The sequence below is a fragment of the Hyla sarda genome, chromosome 4 (genome assembly GCF_029499605.1).
Source record: "Hyla sarda isolate aHylSar1 chromosome 4, aHylSar1.hap1, whole genome shotgun sequence".
Taxonomy (NCBI): Eukaryota; Metazoa; Chordata; class Amphibia; order Anura; family Hylidae; genus Hyla; species Hyla sarda.
In genome coordinates, this window is record NC_079192.1 from 192,123,788 (window position 1) to 192,147,420 (window position 23,633).

General features: G+C 44.6%; 1 protein-coding gene across 1 annotated transcript in view; it reads right to left on the reverse strand.

Moving 5' to 3' along the window:
- Positions 1–23,633, reverse strand: part of LOC130367428 (collagen alpha-1(VII) chain-like) — a 522,098-nt gene that overhangs the window by 100,287 nt on the left and 398,178 nt on the right. Inside the window, exons 88-89 of the mRNA XM_056569846.1 lie at positions 21,737–21,817; positions 15,222–15,275 (exon numbers count right to left, since the gene is read on the reverse strand). Of these exons, the coding sequence (XP_056425821.1) occupies positions 15,222–15,275; positions 21,737–21,817 (135 nt within the window). The remainder of the gene's footprint in view (positions 1–15,221; positions 15,276–21,736; positions 21,818–23,633) is intronic.

Sequence of the window (23,633 nt, forward strand, 5' to 3'; positions counted from 1 at the left end):
ATGGAGCATGCAGCCTATCAGCACCCAGCCACCCCTGTGATGTCACAGCCCTATCTAATTGCCAGCCATCTTGCAGCTAGAGAGGAAAAGACAGCACTGTGTGCTGCACAGAAAAGCATTTTTCCAGCAGCGATTCACCGCCAAGTCACATCAGCGTTCTATTACAGAGAGGGACAGAGAGGAGTGTGTTGCACAGAAAAGGTTTTTTACAGCAGGGATTCACCTCAAGCCCAAATCCAGCCTAGAAGCACTGATAGGGAAGGGAGTGAGATTGAGAGAGAGAGTGCAATTTTGGGTGTAGTACACAGCGACTGTGTGCTGTAGCACTAGTGTGTACTGCTGATGTTGTACACAAATACTTTTTTAAGCGTATTGGAGCGCATTGTCCTCCTCTCATAAGTGCAAACCACATATGTACATCTAAGTGGTGTACTATTTTGTTCCTGTCAAAGTCTACAGGGCCTAGATACTGTGACAGGCCAGGCAAAAGTACACACCGGCTGGTGTAGTACACAAATACTGTTTAATGTGTACTGGAGCCCATTGTCCTCCCCTCATAAGTGCATACCACAGACGTACATCTAAGTGGTGTACTATTTTGTTCCTGTTAAAGTCTTAATGGCCTAGATACTGTGAAAGACCAGCCAAAAGTACACACTGGCTGGTGTTGCACACAAATACTGTTTTAAGCGTACTGGAGCGCATTATCCTCCCCTCATCAGTGAATACCACATACGTACATCTCAGTGGTGTACTATTTTGTTCCTGTTAAAGTCTTAATGGTATAGATACTGTGAAAGGCCAGCCAGAAGTACACACCTGCTGGTGTTGTAGACAAATACTGTTTTAAGCATAGTGTAGCACATTGTCCTCCCCTCATCAGTGAATAACACATACATACATCTCAGTGATGTACTATTTTGTTCCTGTTAAAGTCTCAAGGGAAAAGATACTATGAAAATCCAGGCAAAAGTACACACATGCCTGTGTTGTAGACAAATACTGTTTTAAGCTTACTGGAGCGCATTGCCCTCCTCTCATATATGCACTAAGTATTTCAGACAGAGAAGTGACAGGATGTGCACAGAGGAATGGCAGAGGTCTATTTTTATCAGGCAGAGGCCGCAGCAGACTAGCGGCAAGTGGCAGCAGGAGTCACAGAAAGAGGCCTGAGCTCCAGGTATCTCTTTACTTTCACTTTCAGATGCGGCGAGCCAACTTTGATCGCCGCATCTGAAGGGTTAATAGCACGCGGCAGGGTCCCGGCTATGAATAGCAGCCGGGACCGACCCGGGGGGATGCGGGGTCACGGCGTGACCCCGTTTTAAACACCAGGACCGGGCGTAGGGCGTACAGGTACGCCCTACGTCCTTAAGAGGTAGAAAAAAAATTTGGGTCCATATATTTTATCCTAAGCATATTATTAAAAGATCGGTTTTACATGATGCATATTCTCAATACTTACTTGTTCACACTAACTCTTGCAAAAGAGACTGTTTTCTTCTGGCCTACCTGCCTCAGCTACTATTCTGATCCTGCCACCCGCCTGATGCCAAGCTCTCCTTTTTTCACCCACCTTCATCACCGGGTACTGGTATTGCCACCCACTGCACCACTCTGTCACCGGGCCACTTTCAGGACTCCTGATGCTGCTGCTGCCACCTCCAGGCTGTCTCATTCTACCACCATTTGTTCTCCTCATTCTGATGCCAGCTCCAGGCTGTTTCATACTACCACCATATGTTCTCCTCATGCTGCTGCCACCTCCACGCTGTGTCATTCAGCCACTATATGTTCTCCTCATGTTGCCGCCACCTCCAGGCTGTGTCATTCAGCCATTATGTGCTGCCGCCACCTCCAGGCTGTGTAATTCCGCCACTATGTGGTCTCCTTATGCTGCCGCAAACTCCAGGCTGTGTCATTCAGCCATTATGTGCTGCCGCCACCTCCAGGCTGTGTCATTCCGCCACTATGTGGTCTCCTTATGCTGACGCAAACTCCAGGCTGTGTCGTTCAGCCACTATATGCTGCCACAAACTCTAGGCTGTGCCATTCAGCCACTATGTGGTCTCCTCATGCTGCTGCCAACTCCAGGCTGTGTCATTCAGCCCCTATATGGTCTCCTCATGCTTCCGCCATCTCCAGGCTTTGTCATTCAGCCACTATATGTTCTCCTCATACTGCCGCAAAGTCCAGGCTGTGTTTTTTGAAAATTCGGCGAATCAGACTAATCGATTTACAATTTTATTGGGGAAGGGGATTTTTCAAAATGTTTTTTTTTTTTACTTTTTTTTCTCCATAGGGGACTATTTACTGCAATCAGTTGATTGCTAATACTGTTTAGTGCTATGCATAGGGCATAGCACTGATCAGTGTTAGCAGCGATCTTCTGCTCTGGTCTATTCGATCTCAGACCAGAGCAGAAGACCCCAGGAGACGGACAGTGGCAGGTGAGGGGACCTCCGTCCGACATTATTAATGATCGGATCCCCGCGGCAGCGCCGAGGGCAATCAGATCATCCATTTTATGTACTGCACTGCCGCAGATGTCGGGATCTGTTTTGATCAAGGCATCTGAGGGGTTAATGGCGGACATCAATGCGATCGCTGACAGCAGCCAGAACCTGCCGTGCATGATAGGAGCACCGGTCTGTTGTTTGCGGTCATATACATGACGTAAATGTGTGTCATGGTGCGTTAAGTCCCACCGTACCATGACGTACATTTACGACCAATGTTGTTAAGGGGTTAATGAGTGTATTTATATTAAAGCATCCCTTTATTCTTTCTTTCTTCTTATTAAGTACTCTACAATATATCTAAGTCTCCATTAAAGGGGTACTCCGCCCCTAGACATCTTATCCCTTATCCAAAGGATAGGGGATAAGATGTCAGATCGCCAGGGTCCCGCTGCTGGGGACCCCGGGGATCGCCGCTGCAGCACCCCGCTATCATTAATGACGGGCAATACAGGGGCTGGCGCATCGTTACGTCACAGCTCCGCCCCTCGTGACGTCACGGCCCGCCCCTGTCAATACTAGTCTATGGAAGGGGGCGTGGCGGTCGTCACGCCCCCTGCCATAGACTTGCATTAAGGGGACTGGCCGTTATGTCATGAGGGGCGGAGCCATGACGTCACTCTGCTCCGGCCCCTGTATCGCCCGTCATTACGCACAGGGCGAACTCGCTCTGTGCTGTAATGATGGCGGGGTGCCGCAGCGGCGATCCCCGGGGTCCCCAGCAGCGGGACCGCGGCGATCTGACATCTTATCCCCTATCCTTTGGATAGGGGATAAGATGCCAGGGGCGGAGTACCCCTTTAAATAATTGTAGAGAGTTATAAAGAAATTATAACAATGTTTTTAGACAAGCTGATCTGAATAATATGGATTGCTGCTTAGGAATGGTTGCCTCACACAAGACACAATTCAGCCCATACTTCTTTGAAGCTGCAGTGGTGCCATTCACTATACTGGAAAAGGATGGCAGCGTACATTACTCTTCAGAAGTGATGTCGCGAACATAACATTTTTGGCGGGGGGGGCGTGGCCTGCTACGCTGGTGATGAGACGTGCTGTGTAGGAGCTCCCGCAGGGCGACCTTCAATTAGGCACTTTTAGTGGGCTATAGGGAGTCGGAATAGGGGCAAAAGCAAGAAAAAGGCATCTGTGACTTCCAGAGGACAACTGGGGACCATCACCGCCCTGTTTGCAGCCGCCCAGGGACCGCAGAGCGACAAGAGAACTCATCCCCCCTGCCCGCGGCTGCCGCCATTACAGCACGTACCTGGAGCCTCGCTTTCGTCTTCGACTGCAACATACTCCAGACGCGAGGAGATAGCGGCGCACGCGGAGCAGCAGACGGCCCTCTCATCACCGCCGCCTTCACATGAGGCCGGATCGGAGGAGATGGCGGCCCCACGGAACATACCGGATCGCGCTCACGCGCGCAACCCTCCTGAGGAACGGAGCGGCCCGGCGTGTGTCTCCTGCGCCATAGCACAGAACGGGGCCTCCTCCCAGCACTCGGAGGTGCTGAGTGGCAGTCGAGGTCCCTCTGCCTCACAAGATGAAGGTAGGGAGTTGTCCGAACCCTGTTCTCCCCCACTTCCAATGAACTGCACTGTACCATCAACCTTGGCCTCACTAGTGAGCCTGCAATCTCCAACTATGGCGGCCCTGGCTGTACCAATGGCCCTCTCCTCACAGTTATTAACCCCTGATGCTCCGGGGACTCCACTGACACCTAGCTCTCCCGCCTTCAATGCCTCACCTTGTACTCCAGCATGTAATGTTGTGTCCTATGCTGCTGTAGCTGCTGCCGCACCTCATACCGAGAAGAGGCACAGAACCCCAAATCCTACCAACTTACTTGCAGATCCTGTGCATGGAAATCCTGCCAGGAACCCTGCTTCAGCCTTCTGTAAAACCCCAGGTCCTCCAGCCCAGGATATTATTGAATGGACAGGGACTATGGCCTATGATGATGTAGAGGGGTCACAGGGCTCTGCCTCAGACAGTGATGCCCCTGAATATTGGGGGGCAAGAAACCCCTGCAAAGAACACATTGTTTAAAGCTCCGGTCACACTATATCTTCCAAATGTTCCTAAGTCTGACCACTCCTCCTCTGATGACACCTTAACAGACAGAAGACGCCCATTCTCGCTGCCATTGCACGTCTGAATCTCCACGTGATAGATCTCGCTCACCTGTTGATAACTCATTGCCCTCACCAGAGGCGGCTACCAACATGCTGAAGCGCTTCCCAGAACTGTAGGCTCTGCTGGCTCTACTACCTACTAAAAACGATATGAAACTCCTAGCGACTGATCTCAAGACAGCATGGAGACGTGACCTCAAGCCAGTCTAGGAGGAGGTTGCGCAATTGTCCGGCAGAGTAACAGAACTAGAAAACTTTAAAACAGCTGTTTCCTCACAGATCCACTCCTTGAATGAAGCAACTAAGTCTCTCACTATGTGCCAATCCGCTATGATTGCCCACATGGATGATATGGACAATAGAAACAGAAGAAACAACATTAGGATTAAAGGTCTCACTGAATCTGTCCTTCCGCAAGATATAGATAAAACTCTGCAGAAGCTTTTTAACGAAATCTTACAAAAACCTAGTGACTCTCCCTTGGAGCTAAGACCTAGAGACATTAATTGTAGAGTTCACCATTACAACACTAAGGAAGAAATAATGCGCAAAGCGAGAGATCTGCAGCACCTGTTATACAGTGGCGCGCCCATCTCCTTATACGCACCCTTAAGCTAAGGGCCGCACCGAAACCTCTCCTCTCGGTGCTGAAGAATGCTCAGATTATTTACAAATGGGGATACCCCTTTGCCCTAATCCCAAGACATGGCCACACGACCGCTACGCTTTGCAAACCGGAGGATTTGCCCGCATTCTTGGCCACTTTTAAATTGCCACAGATCTCACTACCTGAATGGGACAGCATGTTCCAGCCAGCGATGTGGCCGAGACAAAAGACACCTGACAAGCAGCAGCAGCAACAGGACCGAGCTGCTTACCTGAAGAAAGCTCAACGCTTCCTCCAACAGGAACACAAGACCTGATCCAGTGATAGACTCTCCCTGGTTCCAGTTTTTCCCGCCGGAGTACCCGTCATATCGGGTCATGTTTTTGTTTTCATAGATGCTGTCAACCTAGTTGCCCTCCTCTGGTTAAACGATAAAGGGCCCCGTGCCCGCACTGATGATAGATGCCCCTAATATTCAGTTGTCTTCCATTTTTCTAGCCATAAACTCACCTCCCCTCATCCATACTATACCGGGAGTGTATTTGCTCCCCAGATGACCTTACTATAGTGTCTACCATTCTGTTAGTTTCCCTGTTTTTTTTTACATTTGACCTTCCTTGTATCTTGGTCATGGAAATTATGTTAGTCTGTTACATACGCTAGTCCGTTCCCCTGCATTGCCTGACCTCTGTACAATTGCCAATGATTCTTCTGTGTCCTGTCTCTAGCGTGACAGCCTCGTATACCCCCACTAGAGTGCTGATAGGCCTGGTGCCTATCCTACTTACGGCCCTTCTGGCCCACCTCTTTAGGCCCCTTGCATCCCCCCCTGTAGGGCTGCTTGTTTGTTTTCATTTTTCCACCCTATGTGTGTTAACTTTGTTTTCTTCCTCCCCCTTTCCTAGGATCTACCTCTAGCTTGCACCCTCGCCCTGCGGTCGGGTCGGTGAATTCTCTCACGGCATGATAGGTAAGTGAACTAGCGCACCACATGTATCCCATGGCAGCTAACATTAAGATAGCATCCCTGAATGTTCAGGGTTTTAGCACCCCAGAAAAAAACACCCCCAACTTCTTTATATGTTCCATAAGCAAAGGACACAAATCCTAACACTTCAGGAGACCCACTTCAAAACTGACCGCATCCCAACCCTGCCCTCCAAATATTACAATCAATGGCAACATAGTCCCAATCCTGAATCCAGATCTAAAGGCGTCTCCCTGGCATTCCATAAATCACTTCCTGTAACTATCACCTCCTACCGAGCAGACCCTAATGCCCGTTACTTGTTTGCCAACTGTGAGATAGCTGTCCGACCCATCACTGTCGCCTCCTTATACGCCCCAAATAGAGACCAGGTACAATTTTTGTTATGTACTCTCACTATCCTATCTGATTTTGCCACAGGTCCCATACTCCTCAGTGATGACTTCAACCTCCCAATGTTCCCTAAGGATGACACTTCCTCGGGCACTTCCGCCATTTCTCACAACAAACTGCGGGCAATACGGAAGAGATTACATACCTTACAGCTTATTGACACTTGGAGAGCATTTCATCCACAGGAAAGGGACTTCACGTTCTACTCCTCACCGAGACAGTCATATAGTCGCATAGACTACATCATCTGTCCACACTTCTTATTACCTACAATAACACACACAGATATTGGCCTGTCAGTCCTCCTGGAGGCTAAACGAGTCACTCCTGCGAGATACTGTGTGCTTACAGGATCTCAAAGACACTACTGCTAACTTCATCTCTGACCATTCCTCTGACCCCACCGCCCCCATGCTAAAATGGGAAACATTGAAATGCGTACTGCGGGTTTAGATTAAACACGGCTCTCGCCTGAAGGGGGAAGCGTCGGCAAAACTGGAGAGCTTGCGTGCTCGTTTATATACCTTAAAAACACAGCACAAACAAACATTCCAAGACAATGTGATGAGGGAGCTCATTCAAGTGCGCAGCAAATTACTGGGCCTTCTATCCTCCAAACATAAACATTACAAACAAATTACTGTCCGTCTTTTCTATGAGTGGGGGAATAAGGCAGGTAGACTGCTGGCTAATGCTCTTAGAGAAAAGCGGTCGTCCCTATTTATTCCCTCAATCAAAACATCTTCTAACACACTCAGTTCATTGACACCGGACATACTCGAGGCCTTCCGGCAATACTATGTCTCTCTATACAACCTTCCACCCCCAACCCAGCTGGACTCTTCGGGACCAGAATCTATCTCACTTGCCCAATATATCTCTCACACAGCACTTCCACGGATTGACCCGTTAGTGACTCAAGAATTGGAGGCACCGTTCACTCCAGTGGAATTGGAAGTTGCCATTTCCTCGCTGCGTTCGGGTAAGAGCCCGGGCCCAGATGGGTATACGGCAACATTTTATAAGGAATTGCAACCTAATATCTCACCTATCCTATTGGAGGCTTTCAATTACATCTCGGTGAACGCTGCTCCGCCCCCATCCTTCCTCCGCGCCTACATAACAGTACTGCCCAAGAGCGGTAAAGACTCCCTGCTGTGCCCAAGTTACCGCCCCATCTCCCTGATTAACTTGGAAGCCAAGCTATTTGCCAAATTATTTGCTAATAGGCTATCGACCCACATGGAGTTTCTAGTCCACCCGGACCAGGTTGGTTTTTATCAAGGGCAGAGAGGCGAGAGACAACACTCTCCGCACGTTTTCAGCAGTGCATCTGGCTAAATAAAGCAATCTCCCTCTATTTCTCCTCTCCCTCGATGCCAAGAAGGCCTTTGACCGGGTGGACTGGAACTTCATATCGGATACCCTGACCCAGTTGGGTATAGGTGACACTATGCTGTCTCGAATAATGGCCCTTTATTCACAACCCCAGGCCCAAATCCGGATAAATGGTCGCCTGTCTCGTCCCTTCGATATTCGGAATGGTACACGCCAGGGTTGCCCCTTGTCTCCTTTACTGTACGTGCTCTGTATGGAACACCTTTTAGTAGACATCAGACAAAACCCTGACATTAGGGGGCTTGCCCTGGCGTCACACCATTTCAAATGCTCTGCATTCGCGGACGATTTGCTCCTCTACCTCTCGTCTCCCCTAATCTCTCTCCCGTCGCTCATGGCCACGAAAAAACGATTCTCACAGTTCAGCAACTATAAACTAAATCAGTGCAAGGCCCTGAACATCACACTCCCGGCTTTGTTGGTGGGACATTTACAATCCACTTACCCTTTTAAGTGGCAGCACTCCTCTCTCACATACTTAGGCGTACAGATACCGACGGACTTATCAATGACGTACAGACTGAACTTCCCACCTCTCCTGGACTCATTGAAAACGGACCTGAAGAGGTGGGAAAAAAAGGACTTCTCATGGATTGGCAGGGTTAACATCATGAAAATGAACATTCTCCCCAGACTCCTATACCTATTCTCCTGCATACCCATACATTTACCTATAACCTTCTTTAGGGAGCTTTCTTCCGTGCAGTCAGCATTTGTGTGGTCCAAGAAACACCCTAGAATAGCCAGACACGTTCTCATTCAAAGAAAGTGCGATGGTGGTTTAGCGCTACCCGATTATCTATCATACTACTTGGCTGCGATATTGACCAGGGTACTGGACTGTTGTCACCATAGAGATAATAAACAATGGGTGATATTGGAGAGTGAGGTGACGGGGAGTGACTTAAAGGCATTCTGGTGGCGACCGTCCTTGGGACGTCCCGCAACGAACATGCCCGCCCTCCCTCAGGTGCTCTCGTCAATCCATCGCTCCCGTAAGACCTACTTGTCCAAACTCGGCCTTGACTCCCCTATTTGGCAACCCCACCTTCCCTCCAGCCCAGCAGGTGACCCGATTCCTGGAGCGTTCCCGCAAACATGGCGCTACCTTCTTTGAATTGATGCGCCATTCTTCCTTGCTGCCCATAGAAGAGATCTTGACAGACACTTCACCGACCCCGACACATAGGTTCCAATACACACAACTGACCCACTACTTTAGGTGTATGAAGACTAAACTGAATCTCAACAGACAGTTGACCAAATTTGAAGCGCTATGTGCCTCCACCCATCCCGTTACCCGATCAATTAGTCTCCTTTATTCTATCATCCTAAGCGCTGTGACTACTCTTCTCCTTCCCTTCAAAGTTGGCTGGGAGAGGGAGTTGGGCTGTCAGATCCCGGAGGACCAATGGCGCAGAGCTATCACTAACTGTGATAAGAACTCCATATCCTGCAAACTCCAAGAGATGAACTATAAAATCCTGACCCGCTGGTATAGAGTGCCTACCTTACTCTCTACCTTTTACACGGAAGTCTCGGACAAGGGAAACATGACTCATATATGGCTAACGTGTCCTGCTCTTTTCGACTATTGGAAAGATGTCATTAGTGTCATTACTCACGTTACCTCGGTACCCTTAGACATCACTCCTGAAATAACTTTATTGTCCATATTGCCCCCAGGCACCCCCAAAACCACATCGCGATTGATTGCCTTTCTACTGATGGCAGCCCGATCCATAATTCCTAGACTGTGGAAATCTACGGTCTCCCCAACTATCTCGTCTTGGCTCAAGGAAGTGTCTCACATTCACAGGATGGAAAAGCTCACGGCAGACATGCCTGACCAAATCTCCCGATATACAGCCATATGGCAGCCCTGGTCAGTTTTACTTAATTCTCAGGAGTTCTCCACCATGCATCTCCACACTCAATGCCTCCCTCAGTCTACTGATCCTTCACATGTCACATTACCCCCGCATCATGCCGACACCGACCCTGCTCCTAACTGTCCTTTGCTGACTGACTGATACATGTCCACATAGCTGCCGTGATGGGAGGAGTAACCGGCCCGGCCTAGGGGGTAAGTCGCTCCAGAACACCAACGATCCTACTACATCCCCTCCTTCCCCCCTTATCCTTCGTTTGCCCTCTTGTGTCCACCTGTCCTACCTACCTACCTCTCACTCTCAATCTTTTTCTTCTTCTTCTACTATCGTATTTGTTTTTTAGCTCACCAGATGGCCATCCGACTAGGACCCCCCCTTCTAGGTGGTCCGTACTAAGCTACTTCTATCCTGACCGACAGTTGTTATATGACTTCTCGACCTGTGAGATGCCCAGCGCGGACCGAGACCCGCCGATGCTAACTGACTCCAGCCTTAGTTATTGTGTGTATATTGAGTGACCTTCTCGGACACACTTTATAATTGCCCCTGTTCCCGATCTATAACACTATCCCTCACAGAGTTGGTAGACTGTAAATTGTATACTGTGACGGCCTATTCTACTGGATGGTCATTGTGTGACTTGCCTTGTTACCATTGTTGTATTGTTTACAGTGTTTACCCTTACTTACCTGATATGCTATTGCAATTTTACAGTTGTATTCTGTTGAAAAAACCCAATAAAAATTTGAATCTGAAAAAAAAAATTTTGGTTCGTGAACCGAGAACGCAAACTTCCGCAAAAGTTTGCGAACCGGGCGAACCACCATTGACTTCAATGGGCAGGCAACATCTAATATGCACGGTTGCTAAAATGGACAGAGATGTCAGCAGAGAGTAACAGAAAAATTAGGCATGTACACAGGCCTCAAAAAATTGGTATTGTTGCAGCCGCAGCTGTAGCAGCGCCCAGAAAAATTGCGGCAGCATAAAGAGTGCAGCACCAGAGGCCAGAAAAATTAGGCATGTACATATGGCTGAAAAATAAGAACAAGTGCATATCCAAGAGTCCAGAAGACTCTATAATGCAGGACAGAGAAAAAGACAAAGAAATTCTTTTCTAAATAAAATTTTTCATCAAATAAAATCCCTCTCTGTATTTTATTTTTGAAAATTGAAGTTTAAAAATCACACTCAACAAGCGTTCCTTGGTGTAATGGTTAGTACTCTGGAAAATTCAAGTTTGCAGGATGGTGAAAATCACAGAGAAATCCTTTTCAAAATAAATTTTTTCATCAAATCAAGATGAAAGCAGCGGCCAGAAAAATTGCAGCAGCAGAAAAAGTGCAGCACCACAGGCCAGAAAAATTAGGCATGTACACATGGCTGAAATATAAGAACAAGCGCATATCCAAAAGTCCAGAAGACTCTATGATGCAGGATGGTGAAAATCACAGAGAAATCCTTTTCAAAATAAAATTTTTCATCAAATCAAGATGAAAGCAGCGGCCAGAAAAATTGCAGCAGCAGAAAAAGTGCAGCACCACAGGCCAGAAAAATTAGGCATGTACACATGGCTGCAATATAAGAACAAGCGCATATCCAAAAGTCCAGAAGACTCTATGATGCAGGATGGTGAAAATCACAGAGAAATCCTTTTCAAAATAAAAATTTTCATCAAATCAAGATGAAAACAGAGGCCAGAAAAATTGCAGCAGCAGAAAAAGTGCAGCACCAGAGGCCAGAAAAATCAGGCATGTACACATGGCTGAAATATAAGAACAAGCGCATACCCGAGAGTCCAGAAGACTCTATAATGCAGGATGGAGAAACAGACAAAGAAATTATTTTCTAAATAAAATTTTTCATCACAAAAAGAAACAGAGTTCTTCCCTCTCTGTATTTTACTTTTGAAAATTTTTGTTAAAAAATCACACGCAACAAGCGTTCCTTTGTGTAATGGTTAGTACTCTTGAAAATTCAAGTTTAAATTATCATAAAGTCCAGAAGACTCTATAATGCAGGACAGTGGTGCGGTGTGACTCTCCGCTTTGAGGCAAGTCAACCCCAAGATGGCGTGACACTGCCGTCTACGGGATGTGAATAGCACCTGGGGAGCTGGGGTGGTGCCGGTGATGTGGAGCAAGATGCAGCAGTGGAAGAGGACTCGGCCGAGGAGGTTATGGAAGAGGATGGAGTAGGAGGAGTAGAGGAGGTGGCAGCAGGCCAAGTCTTGGCGGTGTCACCAACTCCTCTGCAGAGCCACGCATTCCATGCTTGGCAGCCATCACCAGGTTTACCCAATGCGCAGTGTAGGCGATATACCTGCCCTGACCATGCTTTGCAGACCAGGTATCAGTGGTCAGATGGAACCTTTCCCCTACACTGTGTGCCAGACATACCATAATTTCCTTTTGCACAATGGAGTAAAGGTTGGGGATTGCCTTTTGTGCAAAAAAATTTCGGCCGGGTACCTTCCACTGCGGTGTCCAAATGGCTACAATTTTTTTTAAAGGCCTCAGACTCCACCAGCTTGTATGGTAAAAGCTGGCGGGCTAGCATTTCTGACAAGCCAGCTGTCAGACGCCGGGCTAGGGGGGAACTTTGAGACATTGTCTTCTTGCGCTCAAACATCTCCTTGACAGACACCTGACTGTGGGCAGATGAGCAGGAACTGCTCAAGGCGAGAGACGGAGAGGCAGATGGTTGAGAGGGGGCAAGGAGGGCAGCAGTGTTTGACCTGGCTGAAGATGCTGGACCAGGAGGAGGATGGCGGCTTTGACTTTGTGTGCTGCTTGTACTGACGTGTTGATCCCATAGGCGTTTGTGATGTGACATCATGTGCCTTCGCAAAGCAGTTGTGCCTAGGTGGGTGTTGGACTTCCCATGACTCAGTTTCTTTTGGCACAGGTTGCAAATGGCCTCGCTGTTGTCAGAGGCAGACACACAAAAAAAATGCCACACTGCTGAGCTTTGCGGTGACGGCATTCTGGTGGTGGCAACAGCATGCGTTGATTGGCGTCCCGTCTGGCTGACCCCGGGTGCCGATGCATGGTGTCTGACTGTGCCACTAGCTCCTTGCGACGACCTCCCCCTGCTTCCAACTCGTCTCCTCCTCCTCTCTGACTCCCCATCTGAACTTTCCCCCTCTTCTTCTCTTCTAGCGAGCACCCACGTGGCATCCACAGACACATCGTCATCATCAACACCTTCACCGCTATCTGACAACTCAAGAAAGGAAGCAGCAGCGGGTACAACATCATCATCACACCGTACGTCCATGTGTGTAATGCTGCCTGACTGAGACATATCCCTGTTAACTACATCCTCTGGCAATAATGGTTGCGCATCACTCATGTCTTCAAACTGATGTGTAAATAACTCCTCTGACGGATCAAGTAAAGCTGCTGTGGTGCTAGTGTTGGTGGTGGCGGCAGGTGGGCAAGTGGTAGCATGAGAGGTGCCCGAAGCTTAGCTAGAGGAGGAGAAGGACAGTGCATCAAGGTTCCGAGCAGAAGCTGTAGTAGATTGGGTGTCTTGTGATAGCCAGTCAACTAAGTCCTCAGAACTTTGGGAGTTCAGGGTACGTGGCCTCTGAACACTGGCCATTCTAGGGCCAAAGGGAATCCCAGCACCACGACGGCCCCTGAGGGGTGGCCTTCCTCTGCCTGTCATTTTTTTGGTTAAATTTGCACAAGTGTCACACCAAATGTGATTTGCACTAGGGTGACACAATTTGCCCTGCAGGCAAAAAAAAAATGGCAACTGTGACGTGAACTGATAGTGACGACTGATTTTATTTAACAGCCCAAAAAGTTTTTTATTTTTTTATTTGAACAACTGTCACACCTAACGTGATTTGCACTAGGGTGACACAATTTGCCCTGCAGGCAAAAAAAATGGCAACTGTGACGTGAACTGACAGTGACGACTGATTTTATTTAACAGCCAAAAAAGGTTTTTTTTTTTTAAATTTGCACAACTGTCACACCTAATGTGATTTGCACTAGGGTGACACAATTTGCCCTGCAGGCAAAAAAAATGGCAACTGTGAAGTGAACTGACAGTGATGACTGATTGTATTTAACAGCCAAAAAGGTTTTTTTTTTATTTAAATTTGCACAACTGTCATACCTAATGTGATTTGCACTAGGATGAAACAATTTGCCCTGCAGGCAAAAAAAAATGGCAACTATGACGTGAACTGACAGTGACGACTGATTTTATTAAACAGCCAAAAAAGTTTTTTTTTTTTTTTAATTTGCAAAACTGTCACACCAAATGTGACAATGAGCAAAAAAAGCTTGCCAGCGGAGTTCCCCTTTTAAGCAGTGGTCCCCAACCAGGGTGCCTCCAGCTGTTGCAAAACACATGGACTGATATATTTCAGCCCTTTGAATACTGTAGTAGTTAGTTGCTTTAAAGAAAAAAAGCTTGCCAGCGGAGTTCCCCTTTTATGCAGTGGTCCCCAACCAGGGTGCCTCCAGCTGTTGAAAAACACACGGACTGATATGCTTCATCCCTTTGAATACTGTAGTAGTTAGTTGCTTGAAGGAACTTTAGTTTTATACTGGAGTACCCCTTTTAACCAGCGGTTCCCTCCCCACCAGGGTGCCTCCAGCTGTTGCAAGACACACGGACTGATATCTTTCAGCCCTAAAAAGGGCTTTATTGGGTGCTGTCCTTAAAGCAGATTTTACACTAGTGCTTTAGAAGTAAACTGGACCCTGAATACACCACCTAGCAGCAACCTAGCTATCGCTTTCCCTATACAGCAGGAGCAGCTTCTCTGACCCTCCACTTCCTAAGCCTGCAGCATGCTGAATTAGGGTAAAATGGCGTCCGTGCAAGAGGTAGGAGGGTCTGGAAGGGAGGGACTGCTGCTGATTGGATGTAATGTGTCTGCTGACTCTGACTCACAGGGTCAAAGTTTACTGCAATGTTAAAGTATGGGGGGCGGATCGAACTTCACATATGTTCGCCCGGCGATGCGAACGCGAACATGCTAAATTCGCCAGGAACTGTTCGCCGGCAAACAATTCGCGACATCTCTACTCTTCAGCTCTTCTTTAAGAAGACAGGTGATGGTCCTCTGCAGCGCGGGCGCAACAAAGGTTATATTTTATGTTTGGGGCTGAGTGCTACTGCTTGAGGAGTTCTTATGTTCATGTGTTGTTCTTTTAGGGAACTACTAAATAAAGAAAATTACAATATTGTTGCTGTTTCTCATACCTTATGTAATCATAACTACACTAAGTGCATTTTTGTTACTGGCACAAAAGATACCTTGTCCCCTTTTTTTCCAATGTCTCCTGGTAATCCAGAATCACCCTTTTCACCCTGTGTAAAACAGGAAAGCAGATATAATTATTTTAATACATTTGGATTCTAATCCTTTATTAGTACTGCATGTATACAGTGTGTACATTTACTGATACTTTGAAGTTATTGGGTTAGGAATGAATACTTGGGTAAACAAAACATGCTACACACAAAGAAATTTCTAAGAACCATAGTATAATAGTGAGCTATAATAGTGTGCACCAATTACAGTTTTACTTTTGACATTTCATAGAGACATCCAAAAAAAAAAAGGAAACTGATAGCATCAGCAAAAACAGTCAAAAAAGACACCCCAAAAGTGCATATGCTATCTTTTGGCGTAAGCATAGGCCTTTATTAAGCATTGAACGGAACAAAAATTTAAGTTTTTGAGACTATTTTTGCTGATGCTGTCAGCGTACTTTTTTATTTTGCAAGTTACTTACCACTGGCTTGCTGACCTACTACAATTCATTTATGGTGGCAGGGGGAGGCAGTTAGGGAATAAATTGTTTTTTATAATAATAGGTAAAGCCCAGAGCAGTTGACATAATATAAAAAAATGTCTCAATAATTGAATGCAATCTGTATTCAATATAACAACTTACATAATTCAGAAACCTATATCACCTAGTTAAATATTTTATTGTTTTCACATTATTGCCCCTTTTTTTCCTTTAATGCTGGGTGTATTTTGAATTTTGTATGGGAAAAAGGAAGTGACAACCATTCTAGCTAGGTTGTCGCCTCATGTGTATAATAAATTTTACAGGCATCCAGAAGGACTATTTAATTACCACCTGATTCTTATAGTTATTATCTTAATGTAGCTGATTCTCATGTTTGGAATTCTGTTCCTATAATTAATATGAATGAACATTTGGTATGGAGTAATAATGGTAATAATGATTATGCCTATTATAATAATTATGTTTCATTTGTTATTATAATGTACAGCATAAAAAGAAAAATAGACTGACACTATATAGAAAGAATTAAAAGCTTATCTCTTGCTCATGTTTCAGTAGGGTAGCTATGGCCAGGTTTGCACTACAGAATCTTGGAAATTCCAATGCAGTAGAATCCCATTGCTGTCCATGGGATTCTGCTGCACAGTCCACACTACAAATTTCAGTGGTGGAGTTTCTGTTGCTGAAATTCCGCCATTGAAAGAGTGATCTCAGTCATGTTTTAGGTGGAATACATTGCCACCTATAGGGGCAGCATTGTCTGTGGGGTCCTAGTGCCGACTATTTATGTTGGCGCCTGCAGCACAAGAAATCTCCATCTGGAGATTCAATAGTGTCAACCTAGCCTAAGGCTAAGTTTCCACTTGTTTTTGCTTTATTCTAAAGGAATAGGACATATAAAGGAAGGACTTACAGTTCTCCTCCCTTATGGATCCACTTCTGACTTTGGCTCAAAAACTGCAGTGGCAGATATCCAAAAACTGCCAGAAGCAAAACCAAGTGGAAACTTAGCCTAACACTTTTAAAATCTCTCTTCAATCTTTGTTAGAAAAGAGTCGGGAGGCCATCATACACTTAAAACAAAAAAGTATGTAAATAAGGGCATTTGCAAATATATTTACATCTACTAAGATTAGAACCAGTAATATGGGAATACCTCTGCAAATATAGAGACAAACTTTAGCAAAACATATGTAAAACATTGCACATATGTTTTTGGATAACTGATGGATTCAGAGTTATCTGAACCCCTAGGCATTAACATCATTGGACCCTTACTAACAGATATAGCCATGAAATACTTGGCATGAGAAAATATTCAAAGAGCAGTGATCTAGTGCATATTATATCTGAGAACCTTGTACCTATGTATTACAGATTCTGCTGATAAACAAATGGCAAGGAAAATCCATGCAGAAAATCAGTGAACCTGAAACTGAACCTTTATGTTATATTAAATATAAATTAATAAAGGCTTAGTTACTTTCATAGGAATAGTCTGCTTGTCAAAGTTATCTTAGGAAAAACATGTATTTATACAGTGTATAAAAGTCTGTAAGGCATAAATAATTACAGAATGATTTAGTCGTTTTGTGCAAAAAGTAATATCATACTAAAAATAAAATTTTCTAAACAAGCAATACTACATTACTTATTTGATATCTGCAAAAATGTTTACTGTAAAGCAAAGAGGTTGTGTAATAAGCGAAGACGATGTCTGACAGAACATATCAGATCTGCAAACAAAACATCTAGAGAAATAATTAGCCAGAGAATTGAACAAAAAATCCTAAAGTTAGAGCTCTCTAGTTATTTATGTAATGCCTTTTGTAAATTAACCCTTACATTTTAGTTATTAAAGCATCATGGATTATAAATCAATATCATATATATATATATATATATATATATATATATATATATATATACACACACTGCTCAAAAAAGATAAGATAAGATAACACATCCTGGATCTGAATGTTACATTGTTTAATGTGTTGTCAACAAAATCACACAAAAATTATCAATGGCAATCAAATTTATCAACCCATGGAGGTCTGGATATGGAGTCACACTACAGGCTGATCCAACTTTGTTGTAATGTCCTTAAAACAAGTCAAAATGAGGCTCAGTAATGTGTGTGGCCTCCACATGCCCGTATGACCTCCCTACAACGCCTGGGCATGCTCCTGATGAGGTGGCGGATGGTCTCCTGAAGGATGTCCTCCCAGACCTGGACTAAAGCATCCGCCAACTCCTGGACAGTCTATGGTGCAACGTGGCATTGGTGGAAGGAGCGAGATATGATGTCCCAGATGTGCTCAAATGGATTGAGGTCTGGGGAATGGGCAGGCCAGTCCATAGCATCAATGCCTTCCTCTTGCAGGAGCCTCCAGGAGGGTGGCGGATATCAATGGGCGCTGGACATACTCGTAGGGTAAAACAACTTTAATCGCCCATCATGATGAAGCAGATAATCTGTGAAACACGTTGCATGATGGGCGATTAAAGTTGTTTTACCCTACAAGTATGTCCAGTGCCCATTGATATCCGCCACCCTCCTGGAGGCTCCTTGGTTTTGTGTACATTTACCCTGAGGTGGATCGGCTGCCGGCATACACTATTACAAGCTACTTTCCATTGTTACACTTGGCGAGTGTAACCTCCTGGGTGAGCATTGTTCCTATCTTTGTTCACCCGTGTATCATTAAGGGGTAATGCGCTACGGAGCGCCCTCTCTGTTCTTTTGCTGTTCCTCTTGCAGGAACTGCTGAAACACTCCAGCCACATGAGGTCTAGCATTTTCTTGCATTAGGAGGAACCCAGGGCCAACTACACAAGCATATGGTCTCACAAGGAGTCTGAGGATCTCATCTCAGTACCTTATGGCAGTCAGGCTACCTCTGGCAAGCACATTGAGTGCTGTGCGGCCCCCCAAAGAAATGCCACCCCACACCATTACTGACCCACCACCAAACCGGTCATGCTGGAGGATGTTGCAGGCAGCAGAACATTCTCCATGGCATCTCCAGACTCTGTCACGTCTGTCACATGTGCTCAGTGTGAACCTGCTTTCATTCGTGAAGAGCACAGGGCGCAAGTGGTGAATTTGCCAATCTTGGTGTTCTCTGGCAAACGCCAAAACATCCTTCACGGTGTTGGGCTGTAAGCAAAAACCCCACCTGTGGACGTCGGGCCCTCATACCACCCTCATGGAGTCTGTTTCTGACCGTTTGAGTGGACACATGCACATTTGTGGCCTTTTGGAAGTCATTTTGAAGTGCTCTGGCAGTGCTCCTCCTGCTCCTCTTGCACAAAGGCAGAGATAGTGTCCTGCCGCTGGGTTGTTGCCCTCCTATGGCCTCCCCACATCTCCTGTTCTCCTGGCCTGTCTCCTGGTAGTGCCTCCATGCTCTGGACACTATGCTGACCGACACAGCAAACCTTTTTGCCACAGCTCGCATTGATGTGCCATCCTGGCGGAGCTGCGCTACCTGAGCCACTCATGCTACAATTAGAGTGAAAGCACCACCAGCATTCAAAGGTGACCAAAACCTCAGCCAGGAAGCATAGAAACTGATAAGTGGTCTGTGGTCACCACCTGCAGAACCACTTCTTTATTGGGGGTGTCTTGCTAATTGCCTATAATTTTCACCTGTTGTCTGTTCCATTTGCACAACAGCATGTGAAATTGATTGTGGACAGTGGACAGTGTGATTTCACAGAAGTGTGATTGACTTGGAGTTATATTGTGTTGTTTAAGTGTTCCCTTTATTTTTTTGAGCAGTGTATATGTATGTGTATTATGCACTAGCAGAGTACCCAGTCTTCCTACCTACATTTTTTGGGAGGGAAAAAGCAACAATGAAGTTCTTGTCTTTATATCCCGACCTCATATCTCACCTTCATATCCCCTTTCATATTCTGTCCTCATATCCCAACTTCCTATCCCATCCACACATGCCGAACCCAGATTCTTATGTGGGGCTGAGCTGGGATAAAGACATTGTAGGCAAAATATAGAAGGGTGAATGGCTTGTGAGAAGTTGTATGGCTTGCAAGCTTGGCTGACCCATTCACTTGGAGATGCAGAGCATGTGGAGTAAGATGGGGCTGTTATGAAGAGATTGTGATTGAAGGACCAGTGATGTGGGTGTATCGGGTAAAAATTGTGTTTTCAGCCTGGAGCTAAAAAAAAGGGCAGAAAATAGAATGGTGTGGCTCATGGGAGGGGCATTGCTTGCAGGAGGGGCGGGGCATCATAGCTGAATTGACACACTCACCAGGAGATGCAGAGCGGAGCTCATAGAGTAAGGTATTGGAAGTCCCATAGACTCTCTCAAATAGGGTGGGTTAAGGTAAATGTAACTATACTATATTTTTTAGTTGACAGAAACTTAACAGTGTATCAAGCTTCAGTGACATTTCTGTGGCCGTTTGGAGAATATATGTCGTTATGTATATATATATATATATATATATATATATATATATATGTGTATATATATATATATATATATATATATATATATATATATATATATATATACAGTCATGGCCGTAAATGTTGGCACCCCTGAAATTTTTCTACAAATTGCATTAACAAAATTGCATTAACACATGTTTTGCTATACACATGTTTATTCACTTTGTGTGTATTGGAACTAAACCAAAAAAGGGAGGAAAAAAAGCTAATTGGAGATAATGTCACACCAAACTCCAAAAATGGGCTGGACAAAATTATTGGCACCCTCAACTTAACATTTGGTTACACACCCTTTGGAAAAAAAATAACTGAAATCAGTCACTTCCTACAACCATCAATAAGCTTCTTACATCTCTCAGTTGGAATGTTGGACCATTCTTCCTTTGCAAACTGCTCCAGGTCTCTCTTATTGGAAGAGCGCCTTTTCCCAACAGCAATTTTAAGATTTCTCCACAGGTGTTCAATGGGATTTAGATCTGGACTCATTGCTGGCCACATCAGAACTCTCCACCGCTTTATTGCCATCCATTTCTGGGTGATTTTTGACAGATGTTTGGAGTCATTGTCCTGCTGGAAGACCCAATATCTCGGACACAAACCCAGATTTCTGGCACTGGGCTGTAAAGTGCAACCCAAAATCCGTTGGTAATCCTCAGATTTCATGATTCCTTGCACACATTCAAGGCACCCAGTGCCAGATCCAGCAAAACAACCCCAACAGATTGAACCTCCACCATATTTCACTGCAGGTACTGTGTTCTTTTCTTTGTAGGCCTCATTCTGTTTTTGGTAAACAGTAGAATGATGTGCTTTACCAAAAAGCTCTATCTTGGTCTCATCTGTCCACAAGACATTTTCCCATAAGGATTTTGGCTTACTGAAGTTTATTTTGGTAAAATGTAGTCTAGCATTTTTATGTCTCTGTGTCAGAAGTGGGTCCTCCTGGGTCACGGCACACTATTTTTGCAAAGTCAGTGAAAACTGGAGAGTTAGGCTGCCAGTTAAATAGGGTTTGTCATTAAGGAAATTAGCATCAGTTGCCAGATTAACACCAAGAACTTGCCAGTATCTGAAAGTGTTCTCTAATTTTGATCAGTGTTCTTTTTCAATTATCTCATTTACATTTTTATTCTGTGCTTCAGAATACATACAGTTTATAAAATAAGCTTAAAATTCTGCTATTTTACACATGTTAGGATATATTCACATAGGACTACACAATGACCTTGACATTTAGGAAATTGTGTGTTGTTCTTGAATTTTAAACTCCAGTGTATACCTTTGCAAGAGGCAGACATTGTTACTTGCATTATTCCAAATATGTTTTATATGATTTAAAAACACTATGTGAAAGTGTGGTACTGTGTCCAAAAATAGCTCTAAATAGCTTAGAATTTGACTGGGGGGGGGGGGGCACTCACAAAACCTTGTACTGAGCTCACCAATGTGTAAAAATATGCTCAGATGTATATGTATGTGTACATATTCCAAAAATTATGCCGAAATTTGTGTTGTTCATTTACCGGTTCTCCTTTTTGTCCCTGTAGACCTCTGTCACCTTTGAATCCTTTATGTCCATTCCTTCCATCGAGTCCTGCTGTGCCCTGAAAATAGGGGGGAAAAAGTGGGAAAAAAAAGATTCAGAACAAGACACCATTTGTTGTGGCATTTTTTAAAAACATTTTTTATTAAGTTTTCAGTACAGACAAAAGAAATATAATTGTCACGACAATCCCCTGACTTCGAAGAGTTAAAATGTTAATGTGTCCAAGATGTCCATAGACATGTATAACATAGCAATATAAACAGTCCCAACGCCCTTCACCTCCCAATTTCCCATCCATTTTAGCAATAGAACAGTATAAAATCCCATTTAGGAATCATAATCTGGGAATGGACAGTGTCTTATGGTCATGGTAGAATAGAATAGAGTAGAATGACCCTCGAAAGGCCCCCCACAGTGCAGCCTGATTCGGATGTTGGTTATAAGGAAGTACCAGCAGCCCCCATTGGACCAGCCTGAGGAGGGAGATTATAGGGCAGCTACAAGCGACCCAAAGACCCTGCCAAAGTCCTCCTCAGATACCAGGTAGTATCAACGAATGGTGTCATGACCTGCTTAATCTCCTCTTCAGTCACGAATGCAACTATAAAAGTCCTCCATTTTTAAAGAAGGATTTAGCCGATTTCTCCTTAGTTTGGCACAATTCCATCAGGTCCATAAACAGGTACCACTTCATCTGTTGAAGTACCTCAGAGAAAGTGCAGCAAAAAATGTTTTGCCACTCACCTGTTATGGAATTTTAATGTAGCTCTTCAGAACAGAGTGGGACTATACATATTACTGGTTTCGATGCAGTTTTTATACTGGTGTTAATAGGTTTGTTAAGGCTCTAGAAGCTTTATGTGTTTGCATAAATATATAGTATCCCTGTCATTTAGAAAAACTTTGGACATGTCTGACCTGTATTCAGACCCTCACTGATCTCAAGATATTGCTGGGAGTAGCATGCCAGCTCATCACCGCTATGAATGTAGCAGCACATCACCAGAAACCAGGAAGTAGTGGTGATGAGATGGGATTGAGGAAGATAAGTATAGCTCATTTTTATGCCACTCTGAGCCATATAAAAAAAATGCATGCCTGGATCATCTCTTTATTTGGATGGCCCTATCTACAAACTTAATGGGGCAACCTTCCAACATGCTTAACCCCTTGGGGACGAAGCCCATTATAACCCTAAGGACAGGAGCATCTTTTGCAAATCTGACCACTGTCACTTTAAGCATTAATAATTCTGGAATGCTTTTACTTATAAATTTGATTCCGAGATAGTTTTTTTCGTGACATATTCTACTTTATGGTAGTGGTAAATTTTTGTCAATACTTGCATAATTTCTTGGTGAAAAATTCCAAAATTTGATGAAAAATTTGAAAATTTAGCATTTTTCTAACTTTGAAGCTCTCTGCTTGTAAGGAAAATAGACATTCCAAATAAATTATATATTGATTCACAAATACAATATGTCTACTTTATATTTGCATCATAAAGTTGACATGTTTTTACTTTTGGAAGACACCAGAGAGCTTCAAAGTTCAGCAGCAATTTTCCAATTTTTCACAAAATTTTCAAAATCGGAATTTTTCAAGGACCAGTTCAGGTTTGAAATGGATTTGAAGGGCCTTCCTATTTGAAATAACCCACAAATGACCCATTTATAAAAAACTGCACCCCTCAAAGTATCCAAAATGACATTCAGTAAGTTTGTTAACCCTTTAGGTGTTTCACAGGAATAGCAGCAAAGTGAAGGAGAAAATTCAAAATCTTCATTTTTTACACTTGCATGTTCTTGTAGATTCAGTTTTTGAATTTTTAATGGTGGTAATAAGAGAAAAAGCCTCCAAAAATTTGTAACCAA